At 48.0% G+C, this 22,997-nt stretch overlaps 1 protein-coding gene across 1 annotated transcript in view; it reads right to left on the bottom strand.

Annotated features, from left to right (window-relative positions):
* Window positions 1-13,147, bottom strand: part of LOC147112527 (WD repeat-containing protein 35-like) — a 79,668-nt gene extending 66,521 nt beyond the window's left edge. The window contains exons 1-2 of the mRNA XM_085998191.1: window positions 13,106-13,147; window positions 11,038-11,174 (exon numbers count right to left, since the gene is read on the bottom strand). Of these exons, the coding sequence (XP_085854317.1) occupies window positions 11,038-11,174; window positions 13,106-13,147 (179 nt within the window). The remainder of the gene's footprint in view (window positions 1-11,037; window positions 11,175-13,105) is intronic.
* Window positions 13,148-22,997: the final 9,850 nt, after the last annotated feature.

Here is a 22,997-nt window from a genome sequence, read left to right as displayed (position 1 = left end):
CTTTGCACTCATGCACCCATCACTCACCTGAGCGCCGACATCGCAACCCCTCCAACTCCTTCAAACCGACGGCCCGCCTGCTCTACCTGGCGTGGTTTGGAGCCGTCGGGAAACCCACACGAAACCCCTCAAAATAGGGATTAGGCTAAAAACTGCCTGTTAACTACCTGTTAACAGACAGTTAATTGGCACTAATCCCTTCCCGCCTGGTTTCGGCGGGTCCCAGTGCGGGGCGAGTACCCGCCGCCCCTGAAACTTACGTGGGGCGGGGTTTTGGGCAGGATGGTGTCGGGACCCCCCAAATTCGGGATTTCCCCCCCCCCACACGCTTGAAACCCCGCCTGACGGCTCCCCGAAAATCTAGCCCTCTGTCTTTCTGTTTTTTCTCCCAAAGTGGATAACTTCACATTTATCCACATTATATTCCATCTGCCATGTTCTCGCCCACTCAGAGCCTGTCAAGATCCCCCTGAAGCTTCCTCACATCCTTTTCACAACTGACTGCCACCTAGCTTTATATCATCAGCAAATTTGGAACTGTTACATTTAGTCCCCTCATCCAAATCATTGATATAGATTGTGAATAGCTGGGGCCCAAGCACCGATCCTTGCGGTACCCCACTACTCACAGCCTACCATCCTGAAAAAGACCCGTTTATCCCTACTCTTTGTTTTCTGTCTGTTAACCAATTCTCAATCCATGCTAGTATATTACCCCCAATTCCATGTGCCCTAATTTTGTTCACCAACCTCTTGTATGGGACTTTATCGAAGGCCTTCTGAAAATCCAAATGCACCACATCTACCGGTTCCCCTTTGTCTACTCCACTAGTTACATCCTCAGATTTCCCTTTCATAAATCCATGTTGACTCTGCCCAATCTTACTATTAGTTTCTAAGTGCTCAGTTATTGCAGCCTTTATAATAGATTCCAGCATTTTCCCAACTACTGATGTGAGGCTAACAGGTCTATAGTTCCCCGTTTTCTCTCGCCCTCCTTTCTTAAATAGCGGGGTTACATTTGCTATCCTCCAATATGCAGGAACCGTTCCAGAATCTATAGAATTTTGGAAGATGACAACCAATGCATCCACTATCCCAATGGCCACCTCTTTCAAAACCCTAGGATGTAGGTCATCCGGTCCTTGGGATTTATCAACTTTTAGTCCCATTAATTTTGATAAAAAAATTATTATTAAAAAAATGTACTAAGTTCCTCATTCTCGCCACGCCCTTGGTTTCCTCGTATTTCTGGGAGGTTTTTTGTGTCTTCCTCCGTGAAGACAGAAACAAAGTATTTATTTAATTTCTCTGCCATTTTCTCATTCCCCATTATAAATTATAAATTCTCCCGTCTCTGACTGTAAAGGACCTACATTTACCTTCGCTAGTCTTTTCCTTTTCACATACCTATAGAAGCTTTTACAATCCGTTTTTATATTTTTCGCTAGTTTGTGCTCATATTCCATTTTCCCTTTCTTTATCAATTTCTTGGTCCGCATTTGCTGATTTCTAAAAAGATCCCAATCCTCAGGCTGACCGCTTTTTCTGGCAACTTTATAAGCTTCCTCCTTTGACTTAATACTAGCTTTAATTTCTTTTGTTAGCCATGGTTGGATCACTTTTCCTTTTGGGTTTTTATGCCCTAGAAGAATATATGTTTGTTGCAAATTATGCATTATTTCCTTGAATGTTAGCCATTGCATGTCCACTTCATACCTTTTAGTGTAGTCTCCCAATCTACCATGGCCAACTTGTCCCTCATACCCTTGTAGTTTCCTCTGTTTAGATTGAAGACCTTAGTTTCAGATTGGACTACATCACTCTCAAACTTAATGTAAAATTTAATCATATTATGGTCACTTGTCCCTAAAGGCCCCTTTACCACAAGATTATTGATTAGCCCTTTCTCATTACACAGTACCAGATCCAGAATAACCTGTTCCCTGGTTGGTTCCTCCACATACTGATCCAGGAAACCATCTCGCTTGCATTCCAAGAATTCGTCCACCACACCATTAGTGGTAATTTGATTTGCCCAGTCAATATGTAGATTAACGTCCCCCATGATTACCATATTGCCCTTGTTACATGCACTTCTAATTTCTTGATTGATACTGTGCCCTACATACCACTACTGTTTGGTGGCCTATACACAACTCCCACCAATGTTTTCCGCCCTTTACTGTTTCTTAGCTCCACCCAAACTGATTCCAGTTCTACATCACGATTTGCTGAGCCAAGATCTTTTATCTCTACCGTACCGATCTCATCCCTTATTAACAGCGCTACGCCACCTCCTTTTCCTTTTTGTCTGTCCTTCCTAAATGTTGAGTACCCTGGAACATTCAGTTCCCAGTTTTGGTTACCCTGCAACCATGTCTCTGTAATGGCAATTACATCATACCCATTTACTTCTATTTGTGCCATTAATTCATTCATCTTGTTGCGAATGCTACGTGCATTTAGATAAAGTGCCTTCAACTTTGCCTGTTTAATATTTTTCTGCACTTTGACCCTCTTTACTGTTGGCCTTTGTTTCTGCTCCCTACTAGTTTTGCTGATTACTTTTCTAACTTGCAATTCCAGCTTTGTTTCTCTCCGTTCTGGGCCCATACTTAGGTTCCCAGCCCCCCGAGTGTTATTCTGCATACAGTTCTAACATCCTTCATACAGCAGAGAGAATGTTGTGTCTGTTGCATCAGCAAATTAAATCTTAATCATTGTACAATACTAAAATAATGGCCCAGAATTTCCTGGAGATTCTACGGCATTGGGTTTGTTTTAAACAGTAAAAGTCCCAGGAAATTATGGCATGAGTGATTTACGCCATTATTTATGCTGTGCTATAATTACTTGGGGCTTTTGGAGTGTAGCAGGGCATGCCGAGTGCAGCAGCAGGCACCTTAGAATGAGGTACCAGCCTAGTGAAGTTACAACCCAGGAATACCTAAATACTAAGCACCAAAAACAGTAGGCTATAAATAGAATAAGCAGCCCCAAAATCAACGGATCAGAGCAAAGCTCGCTAGCCCTACCACATCCAGGAATGGTGGTGGACAGCTAAGCAATTATAAGGAAGAGGCTCCTTAAACATCTTCCACAACCACAGTGGAGGCCAGCACACGAGTGCAAGAAACAAAGCTGAAGTGTCTGCATACATTTTCAGCCTAAAGTGCTGATTGAATGATCCTACTCGGCATCCTCCCGAGTTCTTCACCATCATAGATGCCAGTATTCACATGTCATAAGAGTGGATTGGACAGTAAAGACCATGGACCACAACTGCATCCCAACTGAGTGCTAAAGATTTGCGTACCGGAGCTCAGCACCCCCCCATAACCAAGTTGTTTTGGTATACCATGACACTGACATATACCCCAACAGTATGGAAGATTGCCCAGCTATGTCTTAGCCACACAAAAAAGGATAAATCAGCCTCCTCCCAATCATTAGTAAAGTGGTAAAACAGACAAAAAACATTTTCTTTGCTGGAAATCACAGCAGGTCCGGCCGCATCTGTGTAGAGAGAACAAGCCAACGACGACTCGAGTCTGGATGACCCTACTTCAGGACAGTGAAGATCTCGTGGGACACGGAGCTGGCACTGCAGTGGTGAGCATATATTTTTCTGGCCTTCCACAAGGCAACTTAGGATAGGCTTAGGGGTGGGAGTAAAGTGGGGATTTTGTTAGCATTGTATTTTAGTCGATTTCCCTCGCTGTGTTTTTCCTCCCCTACTTAAGCAATTTTACCGTGATTACAAGATCGTGTGGTGTAGTTTCTTAGTTTTAATAAAGTTTGACTTTCTTGCATCCAGACCATTTGTCCGTTTTAATATATCATTAATTATAAGTTCCTCCAGTCAGAACTGGAAGGAGGGGTTTAGCGATTCGAAACCGCTGATTGGAGCTGGTCAAAGTGCAGTGGCAAAAAGGCTGCCTGACCAGGTAAATTACCGTAAACCAGGTAAAGGAAGGTAAATTACCGTAAACCAGGTAAAGGATGCCCTGTTCAGATGCAGCCGGACCTGCTGTGATTTCCAGCAAAGAAAATGTTTTTTGTCTGTTTTTTGCTTTTCATACAGACCTCAGCATCTGCAACATTTGTGACCTCACCTCATTGTTCTTTGATGTAATGTTTTCCTGACTGACTTGTTTGGACACCATTCACACCTTTGATTGCTGTGATTATCTCTCTGCCGAGGTGTGATAAATGGCAGTTAGAAAGATTACCTGTAATCATCTGGCATTATTCTCTGACTATATAATCTGTGTCTATAGGCATCTCTCCACTTCACCTGATGAAGGAGCAGTGCTCCGAAAGCTTGTGATTTCAAATAAAACTGTTGGACTATAACCTGGTGTTGTGTGACTTCTTACATTTGTCCACCCCAGTCCAACACCGGCATCTCCACACCATGACTAGACTGAACATCCACTCCCTTCATCACTGGTGCACTGTGCTTGCAGTAAAGACTATTTACAGGATACACTGAAGCAACTCTACAATGGCAGCTCCCTCCCCTGCGACCTCTACCACCAAGAAGGACAAGAGCAGCAATATCATTCAAACATCATCACCTCCAAGCTCCCCTCCAAATCACATACCTACTGAACTCCACAAATAAACTCGAAAGCCTGCACATCTGCCAATGCACTTTATTATGTTATGTTAATGTATTACAAGCCAAATGAATGTTGAATGTTTAAATGTCTTAATCTAAATGTACACTCTCGGGAGCCGCAAGCCTACATTTCGTTGTACTGCACTTGTGCACTAACAATGACAATAAAGTTGATTATGATTATGATTATGATTATGATCCTAACTTGAACATATTATTGTTCCATCATCATCACTGAGTCAATGTCTTGGTTTACCCTACCTAACACCATTGTGGGAGCACCATCACTACAAGGATTGCAGCGGTTCAAGATGGTGACCCACCACCACCTTCTCACGTGGCAGCTAGGGATAGGCAGTAAATTGTAGCCTTGCCAATCTCACCCACATACTGAGAACAAATATAAAAAAGTGCTGCAACAGTGCACAAATAGCAAAGTAACTCCAAGTGAGCAAGAGGAACAAAGGGTATGTCAAGAATGAGCTTTGTATGTGCAGTTGAACTTTTCTTAAAAGAATGAGGCAGACTATAGTGTGATTTTCCATGGTCATGCTTTAACAGCAGCAACAACTGCATTGCTGTAGTGCCTTTAACCTAGTGAAACGTCCCAAGGCACTTCACAGGAGTGTTATCAAACAAAATTTGAGACCGAGCCACATAAGGGGATATTAGGACAGCTGACCAAAAGCTTGGACAAAAAGGTAGGTTTTAAGGAGCATCATAAAGGAAGATGAGGTAGAGAGGCAGAGAGGATTAGGAGGGGAATTCTAGAGCTTAGGGCTTAGACAACTGAAGGCACGGCCGCTAACTAGAGCGATTAAAATCGGGATGCGCAAGATGGCAGAATTGGAGGAGCACTGAGATCTCGACGGCTTGTAAGGCTGGAGGAGGCAACAGAGATAGGGAGGGGCAAAGCCATGGAGGGATTTGAAAACAAGGATGAGAATTTAAAAATTGAGGCATTGCCGGACAGGAAGCTAATGTAGGTCAACGAGCACAGGGGTGATGGATGAAAAGGATTTGGTGCGAGTTAGGACACGGGCAGCAGAGTTTTGGATGAGCTCAAGTTTATGTTGGGTGGAAGATGGGAGGCCGGCCAGGAGTGCATTGGAATAGTTAAGCACCCTGCACCATGGGGAAGCCTGCAATCCGTGCAAACTTTTGTGCTCACTCCACCTGCTTCTTTCTGGCAAGAAAGAATTAGATGAAGCTGTCTCTGTGTGCATAGAGAGCCTCAGTGACCTCCCTTATGCAGCAGTGTACTGCAAACTGCGAGATGTTACTTATATCTCCAGCAGCAGCCTGGAAGGAGCCAGATGCATAAAAGTTAAGAGCCACGGTCACCTTGACAGCCACAGGCAACACGGTCCTTGCCCTGCTTTGTGGTTGTAGTTGTGGCTGCAGCAGTTGGCAGATTTCAGTCACAACCTCTTTAGTGAAGCAAAGATGTCATAAGCATTGGTCCTCACTGAAGCCGAGGTAAGTGAATTGCTCCCTAAAGACCCTCGGTGGATATGACCTCCTGCTGAGAGCCCCTCTCCCCATCCTCTTCCACTTTCTTCTAGCAGCTTGTCCTGCTCTGCGTAGCCTCTCTTAATTTTCCCAGTCATGTTCAATTCCCAGCAGAAGCCCTACCAGGCCACCCATGTCAGGAAGTAACTTGTTTCAGCATGATTTTAAATAACCATACAAAAAAGTACTTCAACACCAGCAAGACCTGTAGAGTATTCAAACTTTAGCCAAATATAGGAAAGCTCCAAAAACATGTGCAATTGCACCAGCAGCCAGAAGAAATAATCCAGCAACTAACCTGTAAGTAGTTCATGATCAATGTTCTCCGTAAGCTGCACTTTGTTCTGCACGGTCTGTTTCTTTTAATGCGCAGTCCCTTTAAATTTCTTCGCACACGCGATATTTACAATTGTAAAAGCCGGTGAATGGCCCACGCGGGACCTTGCAGATGATTGAGTGGCTGTGCGCGCACACAGCTTAGCAGGAACATTGTTCATGATCCCTTTCAATAGTTTTGGTGGGGGTTTTCATTCCGTTTAATGTCGTGTTCAGGTGTGCGAGGTTAAGTCTGGGCATTGGCTGGAGTGCGGAATTCGAAAATGGCAGTGCTTGCATCAAATCAGCGTTGCACACTGATTTGCGTCATTATCTTGCTGCTCTACATGCTGCTGGCGGTTGTTAGGCGCGCATGCGCACAAACCCTTTTACCAAGATGACGTCCTGCGCATTTCCCGGACCCCATTTTCGATCCTTATGTGGCCGCATAGCACCTAAAAAACGGGTGCTACACAGCCCAATTTAACCCCCCTTCACTGCTCTAGAGATTGCTTTACAGATAGCCTCACAAGGTGCTCTTTGCAGATTGGCACAAAAAGCTCTAGCATAAACTGATTAAGCTCTAATCCTCCCTGGTGGGTCTTTCTCTGCACGACAGCAACACAAACATATACTCCACTACCTATATTATTTTTGGTGAAGTGTTCACATAGTCATATTCGCAATTATTACAATTTTTATCCGAGCAATGTAAAATGCTAACGTGCTATGCACATCCACTAGATGGTACCTTCAGTGGTAGTAGTACGAGGAGGTAGATATATTTTCAGCCATGACTTTGAGACAAGTGAAACTGAAACAACCTTGAGCAAAAAATGAAGGATGGGATTTGTGAACTACTTTATTGCATGGTAAAAAAGAATGAGTTGGCTTTACAATGTGTAAACATTCACTATCTTCTGACACAAAAGTCAGCAAAGTAACTATTCTAAGTGAAAAAAAAACATAAGCTCAAAACAACCCATATTTTTGAAAGGTTCTTATTTGATCGGAACCAAATTCAACTATATTTTTCAGGCATGTTTCGTAAACCAGAACAATGGGGTATTTTTCCACTATCGTAGCCACCAGAGTTGGGTGTTAAGCAGAAGCAGCAGCAATGTAGACATTTCAGTAAGTTTGGAAAGAGTCCCAGAAGTAGCAGCATCTGAAGATAAAAATGCCTCCACATTGCATACTGATGGTGCATGTGACATCAATTAACAAAATGCTTGCTTTTAATGGTGCAAGAATTCAAAGAAACCTTTCTGGAACCTCACAGCATCACCACTATTGAAACCTGCACTCTTCTAAAAAACCATGCGGTCAGCTGGAATTTCCGAGGGCTATTGTGGTGGATTTGGCTATTCATCTGAGTTAGAATACTGATGGTAATAGACTCCTTTCACATCCTTCCCAACTGAGCATTTGACAAAATCTGGAGCTACTCTTGTGAAAGTATCAGCTCTAATTCCTCTTGTCATGGGGGTTGCTGTGACTGGAAATCATTGGGTGATTGAAAAGAAGGTGGAAGTAGTAGACTTTTTCTTTCAAGGGCCATGTTGGCTTACAAATACTTATTTGCCACTGGTCTGAAAGGACGGTTGTTTCTTGGTTATAGAGGGTCAGGTCTGATGCTGCACTCAATAATTCCTTTAAGAATAAACTAAGAATGTCAGGATTTTCTGATGCTTACTGGTCCAATTGAAGTTAACTGCAGTAGGCTGCCATTCAATGTAGCAGCTATGAAAAATGGTATGAAAGCTTGTAGACTAAAATTACAGAAAAAAAAAACTGGAGAAACTCAATGGAATTTTGACAGAACTTTCTGTTTACAAGCCCTATACTTCAAACAAGAATTACAAATTTGTTTTCTCAAGATAAACCTTGATAAAACTAATTCAAACTTTCTGTGGCATGAGAGACAATAGAAAGAAAAACCTCAGAATGCAACTGAGGACTAGTCATTGTGTACAGCAGGGACAGAGAAGATCACTTGAAGCATCACAAGCAAGTTTTCTCTCCTCCCCCGCCATGGGATAACTGCAAAACTCATTTGCATGTGATTGAATCAGAAGCATTGGGATTTTGCCAACCAGTTGGAAATCTGGGACAATGTGGTACAAATCTATATATATATAAATCGGTACTTCTGTCTGTCATTCTGTCAGTCATCGCCTGTGCGTCTGGCGGGCTATGCGCTCAAAAGTTACAGGGCGTACCTACGCGCGCGTTACCTCCAAAGAAAGCTTACGCTTCCGAGACGGTTTTAAGCGTATTTACGTTTCGGCCGGGCTAAAATCGCGCCCGCGGTATCCCAAAAACCTTCAACGTTCCGCTCATTAGCATCTCATTATCCGCTCATTAGCGACAGAGTGACCTCGAGGTTGACCAATCGTACGGCGGCTTGCTGCCGCGTGCAGCCGGGCCCTCCTACGGTCGAGTGACGGGACGATTGACCAATCCTACGCTTTGGTGACCTGACGGTCGACCAATCGGTGCGTGTGTGGGCGGGCCTTATCATTCTGAACCGAGGTGAATCGCCGCCATCTTGCTTCCGTTCTTTTTCCTGCTTTCTGCGTCTTTCTTTTCAAATATACATTTCCAGCAAAATAAAATTGAATTTATTAAATTGTTTTAAAAAAAACTTCATTCATTTGTAAATATTTTTTCTAACCTCAACATTCTTTTTGCTACCTTTCCCCGTTTTTTTGTTAGGCCCTGAAAGCCTGGGCCTTTCTTGCCCAGCCAGGCCCGAGCTAGGGCTTCTGCTAAGCTCCTCACCCCCCCCCCCCCACCACGCATCACGTTACCCGGGGCAACGGCGTCAGCCACGAGGGTCAGGGTGCGCGCGCAGCAGGAGCAGGTGAGACGCGGCGTCTCTGTTCCGCGCTCGGCCGCCGGCCGTCTCTCAGAGCCGCAATCGGGCTCGGCCGGGGGGGGGGGGCGGGGCTCGGAGAGCGGGGCTCTCGGCCTGGCCCCCCCCCGCCCCTTCGCCCCCCCCCCACCGCCCCCCTTCCCCTTCCCGCCCCCCCTTCTCCCCCCCGCCCCTTCCCCCCGCCCCTTCCCCCCCTCCCTTCCCTTCCCCCCTTCCCTCCCCTCCCTTCCCTTCCCCCTTCCCTTCCCCCCTCCCTTCCCCCCCGCCCTCCCTTCCCCCCCGCTCTCTTCCCCCCACCCGCTCTCTCTCTTCCCCCCAGTCGCTCTCTCTCTTCCCCCCAGTCGCTCTCTCTACCCCCCAGTCGCTCTCTCTACCCCCCAGTCGCTCTCTCTCTTCCTCTTCCAACAACAACATGCCCTCGAAAAAGCCTCGGCACCGCCGGGCACTTCAGCTAGTCTATCTATATATATAAATCGGTACTTCTGTCTGTCATTCTGTCTGTCATCGCCTGTGCGTCTGTCGGGCTATGCGCTCGAAAGTTACAGGGCGTACCTACGCGCGCGTTACCTCCAAAGAAAGCTTACGCTTCCGAGACGGTTTTAAGCGTATTTACGCTTCGGCCGGGCTAAAATCGCGCCCGCGGTATCCCAAAAACCTTCAACATTCCGCTCATTAGCATCTCATTGTCCGCTCATTAGCGACAGAGTGACCTCGAGCTCGACCAATCGTACGCCGGGTTGCTGGCGTGTGCCGCCGGGCCAATCGGTGCGTGTGTGGCCGGGCCTTATCGTTCTGAACCGAGGTGAGTCGCCGCCATCTTGCTTCCATTCTTTTTCCTGCTTTCTGCGTCTTTCTTTTCAAATATACATTTCCACCAAAATAAAATTGAATTTATTAAATTGTTTTTAAAAAAATCACTCATTTGTAAACCTAACCTGAACATTCTTTTTCCTACCTTTCCCCGTTTTTTTCTTAGACCTGAAAGCATGCGCCTTTCTTGCCCAGCCAGGCCCGAGCTAGCTGATTGCGCTTCTGCTAAGCTCCTCACGCCCCCCCCCCCCACCGTGTCACGTTACCCAGGGCAATGGCGTCAGCCACGAGGGTCAGGGTGCGCGCACAGCAGGAGCAGGTGAGACGCGGCGCCTCTGTTCCGCGCTCGGCGGGGGGGGGTGGGGCTCGGCCGCCGGCCGTCTCTCAGAGCCGCAATCGGGCTCGGCCAGGGGGGGGGGGGGGCGGCTCGGAGAGCGGGGCTCTCAGCCGGGGGGGGCGGGGCTCGGAGAGCGGGGCTCTCGGCCTGGGCCCCCCCCTTCCGCCCCACCCCGCCCTCCCTTCCCCCCCTTTCCCCTCCCCCCTTTCCCCTCCCCCCCCTTTCCCCCCCGCCCTCCCCCCTTCTCTTCCCCCTCCCCTCCCCCCCCTTCCCCCCTCCCCTTCCCCCCTCCCCCTTCCCCCCCTTCCTTCCCCCCCCGCCCTCCCTCCCCCCCGCCCTCCCTTCCCCCCCCGCCCTCCCTTTTCCCCCCCCGCCCTCCCTTCCCTTCCCCGCCCTCCCTTCCCCCCCCCGCCCTCCCTTCCCCCCCCCCCCAGTCGCTCTCTCTCTCTCTTCCAACAACAACATGCCCTCGAAAAGCCTCGGCACCGCCGGGCACTTCAGCTAGTTGAATATAAAATAACAGAAGAAAAACATTTGTTGTTCAATTATACTCCTTACCAAAGTCTAGGATGAGGGTTTTCCTCAATGAATGTGCAGGCATCTTCAATCCCAACGGTCTCGATAAGACTCCGGCTATCACGTAGTGAACGAATTTCAAAATTGATGATATAGTCTTTGTTGGGTTGGCTTGGCTCCTGAGAGAAAAATCAATAGCTATCACCTTTATTAAAGTAAATCCACAAGATAAATGACCAATAGCATCTATTTCATCATCTGATACGTCAAACATTCCTGGTTAATACTACTGGGACTGCAGAAACCAGGCAAAACAATGCAAAGGGTTTATTATTGCAGTGTGGCACAGATTAATGGAACGCATTCATTCTGCACAAAGTAAGTTTCTGGTCTTAGCCAGGCTTTCAGTGGGAAGCCCCAGGCCAATGTGCTTCCCCATAGGGAATAAAGGATAATCAGAGGGAAAGTTAAGCTCTCGTGGACCCCCATCATTGGCTCAAGAACAGCAAAGGTTTGGGGAAACTTTGGCTATCAAGTGTATGTCAACGTGAGACCTGATGAGTTAATAAATCATTTTAACGCAGAAACAAACTGAAGTACAGTGCAAGCCATTTACAAAGGGGTAATTTGTTTTGTCTGCTATAAGCAGCTCTGCATGGTAAGACAAATGTAGATCCAGGGAACATTGTATTGGTAAATTAAGTCATGGACATAGAAATCAAGCAAGAAACGAGCACCGATGGGTCCAACATGGCATGTGGTGAGCGCGCCTTCATTCTGCATGGGGAGAGCACCACATGCCAAATTGGTAAGGGCACCTGGAGTAGTTGAGGTTGCAAGCCTGAAACCTGCACTAGGCCCATTTCCTACAGAAATCCAAGGCCTAAAGCCGGTTTCAGTCCCCCTTCCCATATTGGATCGCGATTGACCACTGTGTGCGCCGTGCATGCCGCAGTCAGTTTTCTTAGGCCAAAAGCAGCCAAACCAGTGGTACATGGAGGGAGGGCAAACAGGAGCAGACTTTACACTGAGGAAAGGTTATATAAACCCTGAATATCATATGTCAGCCTACTATCTCAAGTCATCTAGGGAAGCTTAAGGAATGTGCGATGCTGGACACTAATTTAAAGGGATCATCAGGGAATACTTCCAAACATACACAGAAACGAGAGATACTGAGCAACAATAAAAAGCTAAAAGCACTGCACCCAAGTAAAGGTCTGACAAACAAACAGATGCGAGAAAGAGAGAATCCTATTAATGGTGTTCATATACTGTACCAATTATATATAAATATATAGGTGATCTGCACACAGTATGAATTAATTTCTAACGAGTGGGACAACAGGGCTGGACAAGACTGAGCTCAGCAATGGACGATGTGCTCTTTCCAAGAACAAAGAATACTCTTCAGGATCGGAAATCTTACATTCTTCTTTCAGCATTCTCCACATTAAAGAACCCTGCTGCTCCTCCACTTCCTGGAACAGGGGAGGCTGAGAGGAAACATAATTGAGGTGTATAAAATTATGAGCGGCCTGGATAGAATGGATAGGAAGGACATATTTCCCTTAGCAGAGAGGTCAATAACCAGGGGGCATAGATTTAAAGTAATTGGTAGAAGGATTAGAGGGGAGTTGAGGAGAACTTTTCTCCCCCCAGAGGGTGGTGGGTTCTGGAACTCACTGCCTGAAAAGGTGGTAGAGGCAGAAACCCTCATTTAAAAAGTGCTTTCATATGCACTTGAAGTGCTGTAACCTACAGGGCTACAGACCAAGAGCTGGAAAGTGGCATTAGGCTGGATAGTTCTTTTTTGGTCGGCACAGACAGGATGGGCCAAATAGCCTCCTTCTGTGTTGTAAATTTCTAAGATTCTATGGCCCAGATTTTCTGGGGGGTGGGGGGGGGCGGTGGGTCAGTGGGCACGATCGATGGCAGGTCGGGTGGGAAAGTGTTTTTGTTCCCCCAGCAGGTCGGGACCCCACTGCCACGCGCCTTTCCCAATGTCAGGTCTGTCAGCTCTGAGCAGACCTGACACACAGCAGCGGGAGACCCAATTCAGGTGATTATGACCTTGTTTAGAGATCATCAAGAATACATTTGAGCTCACCTTTTGATTTATGTGCTCGCCCATAGGGTCCACGCTGGTCATGAACCATGTCTGTCAAGCTGAGGCGGGAGTTCAGTGGCCATTGAATCAGCTGTTGAGTTGACAGCTTCAAATGTACAGTAAAAACTCCCACCTTAGAGATATCTTCCCTCAGCCACAAGCTCTTCCTCACTGCATTTCCACAACAGATTCACCATGCTGCAAGTCTTTACACAAGTCTCCACCCAGTCTGACCTCATTACCTCTCTCACCATTGACAGATCGCTTCTGTCATTTCTACTTCACCTGCCATTTGTTCCATCAGCATGGATGCCCTTTATACGCTCTCACCTTGGTCCTCAGAATCCCACCACGATCAGCCCCAACACCAGGAACCCCAGGCACACCAGCAGCACTAACAACAACACCACCAACTGTGGTAAACCACTGTTTGTATTCCACTGTGTACATGCCTGGACATGCCTCGGCTGACTCCTCCCACAAGTCCTAGTATAAAGGTGACTGCTCCCCAGCCCCCTTTGTATTCTGGACTGGTCGACCACTCGAGGCAGACCTTCATTCTTTTGTTAATAAAAGCCTTTAGTTACTCTCTTAACTCTCAGTCTTTTATGAGTAATTGATAGCGCATCAATTTTATTAACAAATTTTTATAATGGAGAAGATCCTCACACCAGCATGCCTGGACTTAGATCATCGGGAGGCGGACTCATCCACCAAGTTTACTCACTGGCTTAAGTGTTTCGAAAAATTCCTGACCGCCTCCGCAGCAATCAAATCGGACGAGGACAAACTGGATGTCCTGACCTCCAAAGTGAACCACCGAGTGTACTCGGTCATCCAAGACGCGACCTCGTACGCGGACGCTATCAAGCTCCTCAAGGACCAGTACACGCGCCCAGTGAACGAAGTGTACGCCAGGCACCTTCTGGGGAGTCGTAAACAACAACCTGGGGAATCGACCGTGGAATACCTTCAGGCACTGTCTGTGCTTGGCCGGGCCTGTGGTTGTAAGGATGTAAAGGCCGCCGTGTACACAGAGGAACTTATCCGGGACGCTTTTGTAGCGGGCCACAGATCCAATTACACCCGACAGCGACTGTTGGAGCAGAGTGACCTCGACCTCAACAAGGACTCTGAACTCGCACTATCACTGGATGTAGCCTACCGGGGCATGGATGCCAACTCCTCTGCACCGTGGACGCCGCGGGGAATGACAGCCTGGGACACGGTAGGACCGCCTCATAGCGCCGTGCCACCCCAGCCACACCCCAGCAACGGCCCAACTACCGCAGCAGTGTCCCAAGGCCAGACAGCAGTGCCCCAAGGCCAGAAATGCTACTTCTGTGGCCAGGCAAAACACCCCAGAGCGCGCTGCCCGGCGAAAAACGCGATCTGCTCGGGCTGCGGGAAGAAGGGACACTATGCTAACGTCTGCAGGGCCAAAGCCACCCCGAACCCCAACAGCGCCGCGTGTGGGCCATGCGGGCCGCCATCTTGGGCCTCCCCGGCCATGTGCGAACCACCGGTACAGCAGACATTTTGGACGCCTCCAGCCACATGGGGATCATGGACGCCGCCATCTTGGACGACAGCCGGAACGCAGCAGGCCCCCAACACCGCCTCATCTGATACCCGCAGCGACACACCGACCCCTACGCTGGCATCCGTTACACTGGACCAAGCGAGACCGCACCAGCTGGCCAGCTCCACAATGGACATTAAGGTAAATGGCCACGATACAATCTGCCTTTTTGACTCTGGGAGCACGGAGAGCTTCATCCACCCCGACACGGTGCGGCGTTGCTCTCTCCCAGTCCTGCCTGTGCACCAGCGGATTTCTATGGCCTCCGAGTCCCAGTCGGCGGACATCGGCGGCTACTGCGTAGTGACACTCGTAGTAGACGGGACCGTGTACGATCATTTTAAACTTCTGGTCCTGCCCGACCTCTGCGCTGCCGTCCTGCTGGGGTTAGATTTTCAGTGCCACCTTAAAAGTGTTACGATGGCGTACGGTGGACCCCTACCCCCACTCACAGTCCGCAGCCAGCAGCTCCCAAATTGCCCGCCGCGCACCAGGTGCAACCTCTCCACACTCAGAGTCACCCCCCCCCCCCACTGTTTGCTAACCTCACCCCCGACTGTAAGCCCATCGCCACAAAGAGCAGGCGATACAGTGCCGGGGACAGGGTTTTCATTAAAACCGAAGTGGAGCGGCTCCTGAAGGAAGGGATTATTGAGGGCAGCACCAGCCCCTGGCGAGCCCAGGTTGTGGTCGTTAAGACCGGCGAGAAGCAGCGCCTGGTCATCGACTACAGCCAGACAATAAATCGCTACACCCTGCTGGACGCCTACCCACTCCCCCGCATAGCTGATATGGTCAACCAGATCGCGCAGTACCGCGTCTTCTCGACCATTGACCTGAAATCAGCGTACCACCAGCTCCCTATCCGCCCTGAGGACCGCCAGTATACTGCCTTTGAGGCAAACGGCCGCCTCTATCACTTCCTTAGGGTTCCCTTTGGCGTCACCAATGGGGTCTCCGTCTTCCAAAGGGAGATGGACCGGATGGTAGATCAAAATGCGTTGCAGGCCACTTTCCCATATCTGGACAATGTGACCATCTGCGGCCGTGACTTGCAGGACCATGACGCAAACCTCGAAAAATTCCTCCGCACCGCCCAACTCCTGAACCTGACATATAACAAGGAGAAGTGCATATTCCGCACAACCGCCTCGCCATCCTTGGCTGTGTTGTGGAACACGGAGTCATCGGCCCCGACCCCGACCGGATGCGTCCCCTTATGGAACTCCCACTGCCCCACTGCCTCAAGGCCCTGAAGAGGTGCCTAGGGTTTTTCTCCTATTATGCCCAGTGGGTCCCCTACTATGCGGACAAGGCCCATCCGCTGATCAAGTCCACCTCTTTTCCCTTGACGGCAGAGGCCCGCTTAGCCTTCCACCGTATCAAGGAAGACATTGCCAAAGCCACCATGCACGCAGTGGACAAATCCATCCCCTTCCAGGTGGAAAGCGACGCGTCCGACTTTGCCCTGGCCGCTACCCTCAATCAGGCGGGGAGACCCGTGGCCTTCTTTTCACGAACCCTCCAAGGCCCGGAGACCAGACACTCCGCTGTTGAGAAGGAGGCCCAGGCGATTGTGGAGGCTGTGCGTCATTGGAGGCACTACCTGGCCGGAAAACGATTTACCCTGCTCACTGACCAGCGTTCAGTTGCTTTCATGTTTAACAACAAGCAGAGGGGCAAAATCAAAAATGACAAGATCTTGAGGTGGAGAATCAAACTTTCCACCTACAATTACGAGATCTTGTACCGGCCCGGGAAGCTCAATGAACCCCCGGATGCGCTATCGCATGGCACCTGCGCCAGCGCGCAGATCGATAGACTGCGGGCCCTCCACAATGACCTCTGCCACCCGGGGGTCACCAGGTTCTTCCACTTCATCAAGGCCCGCAACCTGCCTTACTCTATTGAGGAGGTCAGGACCATGACCAGGAACTGCCAAGTCTGCGCTGGAGTAGGGTAGGGAAGGCAGAGTGATGGGGATGTGATGAGAGACACAGCAGGATGAGGTTGAGTGTGGCTTTGTAAAACGTTTCGTGATCTACTAAGATCATTGAAACATTTGTGGCACTGCACCCAGGTCCTCCTGACCACATCCCTGCTTGTGCCCTCCTCTGCACTGTGCAACCAGGCTGTGTTGATCTTCTGGGGAGGTCTCTTCCGCTCATGGAAAGGGAGGAGGACCTCCCTGCGTGCTGTGACTCCCTCCATAAGCATGTTCGTCTTTTGGATGAGATGTTAAACTGAGGCCCCGTCTGCTCTCTCAGGTGGATGTAAAAGATCCCATGGCACTATTTCGAAGAAGAGCAGGGGAGTTATCCCCGGTGTCCTGGCCAATATTTATCCCTCAACCAACATAACAAAAATAGATTATCTGGTCATTATCACATTGCTGTTTGTGGGAGCTTGCTGTGCGCAATTGGTGGCTGCGTTTCCCACATTACAACTGTGACTACACTTCAAAAAGTACTTAGTTGGCTATAAAGTGCTTTTAGACGTCCGGTGGTCGTGAAAGGAGCTATATAAGTGTAAGTCTTTCTTTCTCTTGAAGCACCTCAACGCTGTAGAACACTGACAGCACAAATGTCAAATTAAAGTTGGCCATGGTCCCTTTACGGAAACGGGCTGATGACGCATCATCAAATGCCGTCACCAGACCCGCTTCCTCCAATTGACCAGGAAACGAACTGAGCGGGCTTAACAAGCCCCATCAAGGGAAATTCATTTCACAGAGTGGGATAGAGCCAGCAGCGGGGTCGGGACCTGCCACTGACATTGCCTGCCACAGACCTGCCGAGGTTAGTAAAATCCCAGACCTATGATTCCCCATAGCCCTGAAAATGTTTTCCCTTCAAGTGTTTATCCAATTCTCTTTTGAATGTTACTATTGAATCTGCTTCCACCACCCTTTCAGTCCAAGCATTCCAGATAACAACAATTCACTGTGTAGAAAAATGTTTCCTCATGTCGCCTCTGCTTCTTTTGCCAATCACCTTAAATCTGTGTCCTCTGGTTACTGACCCATCTGCCACTGGAAACAGTTTCTCCTTATTTACTCTATCAAAACCATTCATGATTTTGAACACCTCTATATAATCTCCTCTTAACCTTCTCTGCTCCTAGGAGAAAAACCTCAGCTTCTTCAGTAACTCCACATGACTGAGGTCCCTCACCCCTGATACCATTCTAGTAAATCTCTTCTGCGCCCTCTCCAAGGCATTGACATCCTTCCTAAATGTGGTAACCAGAATTGAACACAATACTCATAACCAGTGTTTTATAAAGGTTTAGCATAACTTCCTTGCTTTTGTACTCTATGGCCTAGAAATTGGGTTGGGGCGCCAAAGTGGCGCAAAAGTCACCTGAGCGCAGGATTTAGCGCAGCGATCGGAGTGATACCGATCGCCAGAAATTCAGTTTCAGTGCCTCTCGAGGGACACAGGGCGCGGCTCGAGGCGCTCCGCGTCCCTCTTAGGGCGCTGAAACTGATTATCGCAGCGCAACGTGCCGCAGCGCCACACGCTGCGGCACGGCACGCTGCGGTACTGCAGGCCTTCCTCCCACTGTTAAGGGGGAGGTGCCTGCAACAGCGCGATCCCCACTCGCGAGTGCCGGCAAATGAGCCTGGCACCAAGGAGAAGTGCTGGGCTCTCGGGAAACAGCCGGCAATGCCGCAGGGGGCGGCGGGGGGGGGTTATGAGGCCGGGGACGGAGGTGCTGGCAGGCGGCCGCCAAAAAAGCGGCCGCCCCGCACCTCCACCTTAACTTGCGCCGCTGCCGGCACAGTAAGGCCCCATGAACTGGGCGCGGGTAGCGAGCGGCGCAACTGCGGCGTTCGCAACCAAATATCGCGAACGGGGCACGAATGGGGCGCTGCGCACACCGATGACGTCATCGGTGGCGGTGCAGCGCAAATGCCTAACGCCACCATTAGCGCCCCTACTGAATATCGCCGGAGACGCAGCCAGTGGCGCTACAGCCACTTACTGCCTCTTTAGGCGCTAACAGGTGGTGCTACTCACCCAATTTCTCCCCCTATGTCTCTATTAATAAAGCTAAGGATCCCATATGCTTTTTTAACAGCTTTCCCAACTTGTCGTACCACCTTCAAAGATTTGTGTATACACCCCCGTGTCTCTCTGTTCCAGCACCCTCTTTAAAATTGTAGCATTTAGTTCATACTGCCTTTCCTCATTCTTCCTACCAAAATGTATTATTTCATACTTCTCTGTGTTAAATTTCATCCACCGTGTGTCTGACCATTTTACCAGTCCGTCTATGTCCTCCTGAATCAGTTATTATCCTCCTCATTGTTTACTACATTTCCAAGTTTTGTATCATCTGCAAACTTTGAAATTATGCCCTGTATACCAAAGTCCAGGTCATTAATATATATCAAAAAGAGCAGTGGTCCTAATGCTGACCCCTGGGGAACTGTATACATCCCTCCAATATGGAAAAACAACCGTTCACCACTACTTTCTGCTTTCTATCCCTTAACCAATTTTATATCCATGCTGCCACTGTCCGTTTGATCCTATGGGCTTTAATTGCTGCCACTGTCCCTTTAATCCCATGGGCTTTAAACCAACCCTCGTTAATTGGTAATCAAATAAATATTTAGTAAAATTAGAAGACTACTCTAATGCTGCCTTGAGTGCCAGATTAATTGAAGGTATAATCAAAGAAATAGTGGAGCAGCTTTTGACGTATCACAATGGATTTTTACCTACTGGAAGTAAACAATGCAAAATGCATTCAACTGATCCTTTTTGGTAGTCTGTGTTTGAAAATCAGAGCCTTGGGCACTCAATTATGAGCTCACTTTCATTACATTTTGAGGTAGTTTAAGGATCAAAAGAAATAGTACCAAACTAAACTATATATAATCTGTGACCTCAAGAAAATGACAAGCCATTGAGCAGCTTTACTGTCCAATCAGTTTCTAGAAATGTACTTTGAGAGCTATTAGTTGCTCAAACTGCAGACAGATTCAACTCACCGTCATGTCAGAGTTTAATATCTATTCACATGTGTGAATCAAGAGGACCCAGTATATTAGACTCTAAATTGACCACTCCATCCAGGTGTTGGGTCATAATGGTGCCTGTGTGGCTCAGACACCAGTGATCCAGACAAGGAAATACTTCTGTTTATTAATCAGACCACCATAGCGTTGTCTGTCCAGCAAAGACTGGTGTTGGACTGAAGGCTTAAATTCCAACTATTTTTGTGTAACTTGGACTCACTCCAGACCAGAAATAGCAAGCCAAGCACAAAGCATCTCTACCAATAAGCGATGAAGAAAACAGCACTCAGAAATAAGCTACTGATTTATATACAAAATTATGAAGTACAATAATAGACAGATCACAGGTACTTATTTTTCTTATTTAAAAAAATGTGATTTATTTTTATGCTCATTGAGGTGATAAGAATGCCAGTGCTGAAGAATGGAACATCTTGTATTGTGATGCCCCACACTCTAGAAAGAGATAGAGAGTAAGATGAAGCAGAAAAAGGGGGCATATGACAGATGTCAGGCAGAGAATACAAGTGAGAGCCAGGTTGAATATAGAAAGTTCAGAAGGGAAATGAAAAAGGAAATAGGAGGGGCAAAGAGAGAGTATGAGAATAGATAGGCAGCTAACATAAAAGGGAATCCAAAAGTCTTCAATAGGCATATAAATAGTAAACGGGTAGTAAGAGGAGGTGCGGAGCAGATTAGGGACTGGAGACCTACGCAAGGAGGCAGAGAATATGGCTGACTTACTAAATGAGTACTTTGCTTCTGTCTTTATCAAGGAAGAAGATGCTGCCAAAGTCATATTGAAAGAGGAGGTAGTTGAGATACTGGATGGGATAAAAATTGATAAAGAGGAGGTACTAGAGAGGCTAGCTGTACTTAAAGTAGATAAGTCACCAGGGCCAGATGGGATGCATCCTAGGATGCGGAGGGAAGTAAAGGTGGAAATTGCGGAGGTACTGGCCACAATCTTCCAATCCTCCTTGGATATGAGGGGATGCCAAGGGACTGGACAATTGCAAATGTTACAGCCTTGTTCAAAAAAGGGTGCAAGGATAAACTCAGCAACTACAGGCCAGTCAGTTTAACCTCGGTAGTGGGGAAGCTTTTAGAAATGATAATCTGGGACAAAATTAACAGTCATTTGGACAAGTGTGGATTACTTAATGAAAGCTAGCATGGACTTGTTAAAGGCAAATCGTGTTTAACTAACTTGATCGAGTTTTTTGATAAGGTAACAGAGGGCTGATGAGGGCAATGCGGTTGATGTGGTGTACATGGACTTCCAAAAGGCATTTGATAAAGTGTCACATAATAGACTTGCCAGCAAAGTTGAAGCCCATGGAATAAAAGGGACAGTGGCAGCATAGATATGAAATTGGCTTCGTGTCAGGAAACAGAGTAGTGGTGAACGGTTGTTTATCGGACTGGAGGAAGGTACACAGTGGGTTTCACCAGGGGTCAGTACTAGGACCACTGCTTTTCTTGATATATATTAATGACTGAGACTTGGGTGTACAGGGCACAATTTCAAAATCTGCAGATGACACAAAACTTGGAAGTATGGTGAACAGTGAGGAGGGTGGTGGTAGACATCAAGAGGACATAGACAGGCTGGTGGAATGGGGGGGGGACACGTGGCAAATGAAATTTAATGCAGAAAAGTGGGAAGTGACACATTTTTGTAGGAAGAACAATAAGAGGCAATATAAACTAAAGGGTACAATTCTAAAGGGGGTGCATGAACAGAGAGACCTGGGGGTATGTGTGCACAAATCGTTGAATTGCAGCAGGACAGGTTGAGAAAGTGGTTAAAAAAGCTTATGGGATCCTGGGCTTCATAAATAGAAGCATAGAGTACAAAAGCAAGGAAATTATGATGAACCTTTATAAAACACTGGTTCGGCCTCAACTGGAGTATTGTGTCCAATTCTGGGCACCATAATTTAGGAAGGATGTAAAGGCCTTAGAGAGGGTGCAGAAATGATTTTCAAGAATGGTTTCAGGGATGAGGGACTTCAGTTACGTGGATAGACTGGAGAAGCTGGGGTTGTTCTCCTTAGAGCAGAGAAGGTTCAGAGGAGATTTGATAGAGGTGTTCAAAATCATGAGGGGTCTAGACAGAGTAGAGAGAGGGAAACTGTTCCCATTGGTGGAAGGGTCGAGAACCAGAGGACACAGATTTAAGGTGACTGGCAGAAGAACCAAAGGCGGCATGAGGAAAAATCTTTTTACTCTGCGAGTGGTTAGGATCTGGAATGCATTGCCTGAAAGGGTGGTGGAGGCAGATTCAATCGTGGCTTTCAAAAGGGAATTGGATAACTACTTAAAGGAAAAAAATGTGCAGGGCTACGGAGAAAGGGCAGGGCAATAGGACTAGCTTAAGTGCTCTTGCAGAAAGCTGGCATGGGCTCGACGGGCTGAATGGCCTCCTTCTGTGCCGTAACCATTCTATGAATCTATGATTCTAGGAACTGGGTAGAACCTGCTCAAACTACTTTAACAAAGGACTCCTAAAGCTGGCAGATGGAATTTCATCAAATCAATTTTAGCTCAATTCAAAACCAGAGGTGAAAGGATTATATGCTAATCTACAGCATCACCCTGTTGAGACTTTAGATTTAATTGGGCAAGATTTAATAGCTTAACGCTTGATCTTCTGCAGTGTTTTTCATGGGAAATCAGAGGATATGTTTTTTGATAAGGACAGGAGGATTATATAGTACTAGCTGGGGGTGCCCGGCGGTGCCGAGGCTTTTTTGAGGGCATGTTGTTGTTGGAAGAGAGAGAGAGAGTGAGAGACTGGGGGGAAGAGAGAGAGCGAGAGACTGGGGGGAAGAGAGAGAGCGAGAGACTGGGGGGAAGAGAGAGAGCGAGAGACGGGGGAAGAGAGAGAGCGAGAGACTGGGGGGAAGAGAGAAAGCGAGAGACTGGGGGGAAGAGAGAGAGCGAGAGACTGGGGGGAAGAGAGAGAGCGAGAGACTGGGGGGAAGAGAGAGAGCGAGAGACTGGGGGGAAGAGAGAGCGAGAGACTGGGGGGAAGAGAGAGAGCGAGAGACTGGGGGGAAGAGAGAGAGCGACGGGGGGGGAAGGGGGCAGGAGGGGGGAGGGGGAGGGGGAGGAAGGGGAAGGGGGAGGAAGGGGGCAGGAGTGGGGGGGAGGGAAGGGGGGAAGCCCGGCGTTGCCAAGGCTTTTTTGTAAAACGGCAGTTTACAGGGCCGCGAGGTTTATGGCCGGCCGCTGCCGCTCCCCCGCTCTGTGTCTCGGGCCGAGCAGTTGTGAGG

Source organism: Somniosus microcephalus, chromosome 9 (assembly GCF_052327205.1).
Source record: "Somniosus microcephalus isolate GS21.2 chromosome 9, FLI_Smic_1.0, whole genome shotgun sequence".
Lineage (NCBI taxonomy): Eukaryota > Metazoa > Chordata > Chondrichthyes > Squaliformes > Somniosidae > Somniosus > Somniosus microcephalus.
The sequence above is the reverse complement of the archived record's forward strand: the minus strand, read 5'-3'. Positions and strand labels throughout refer to the sequence as shown.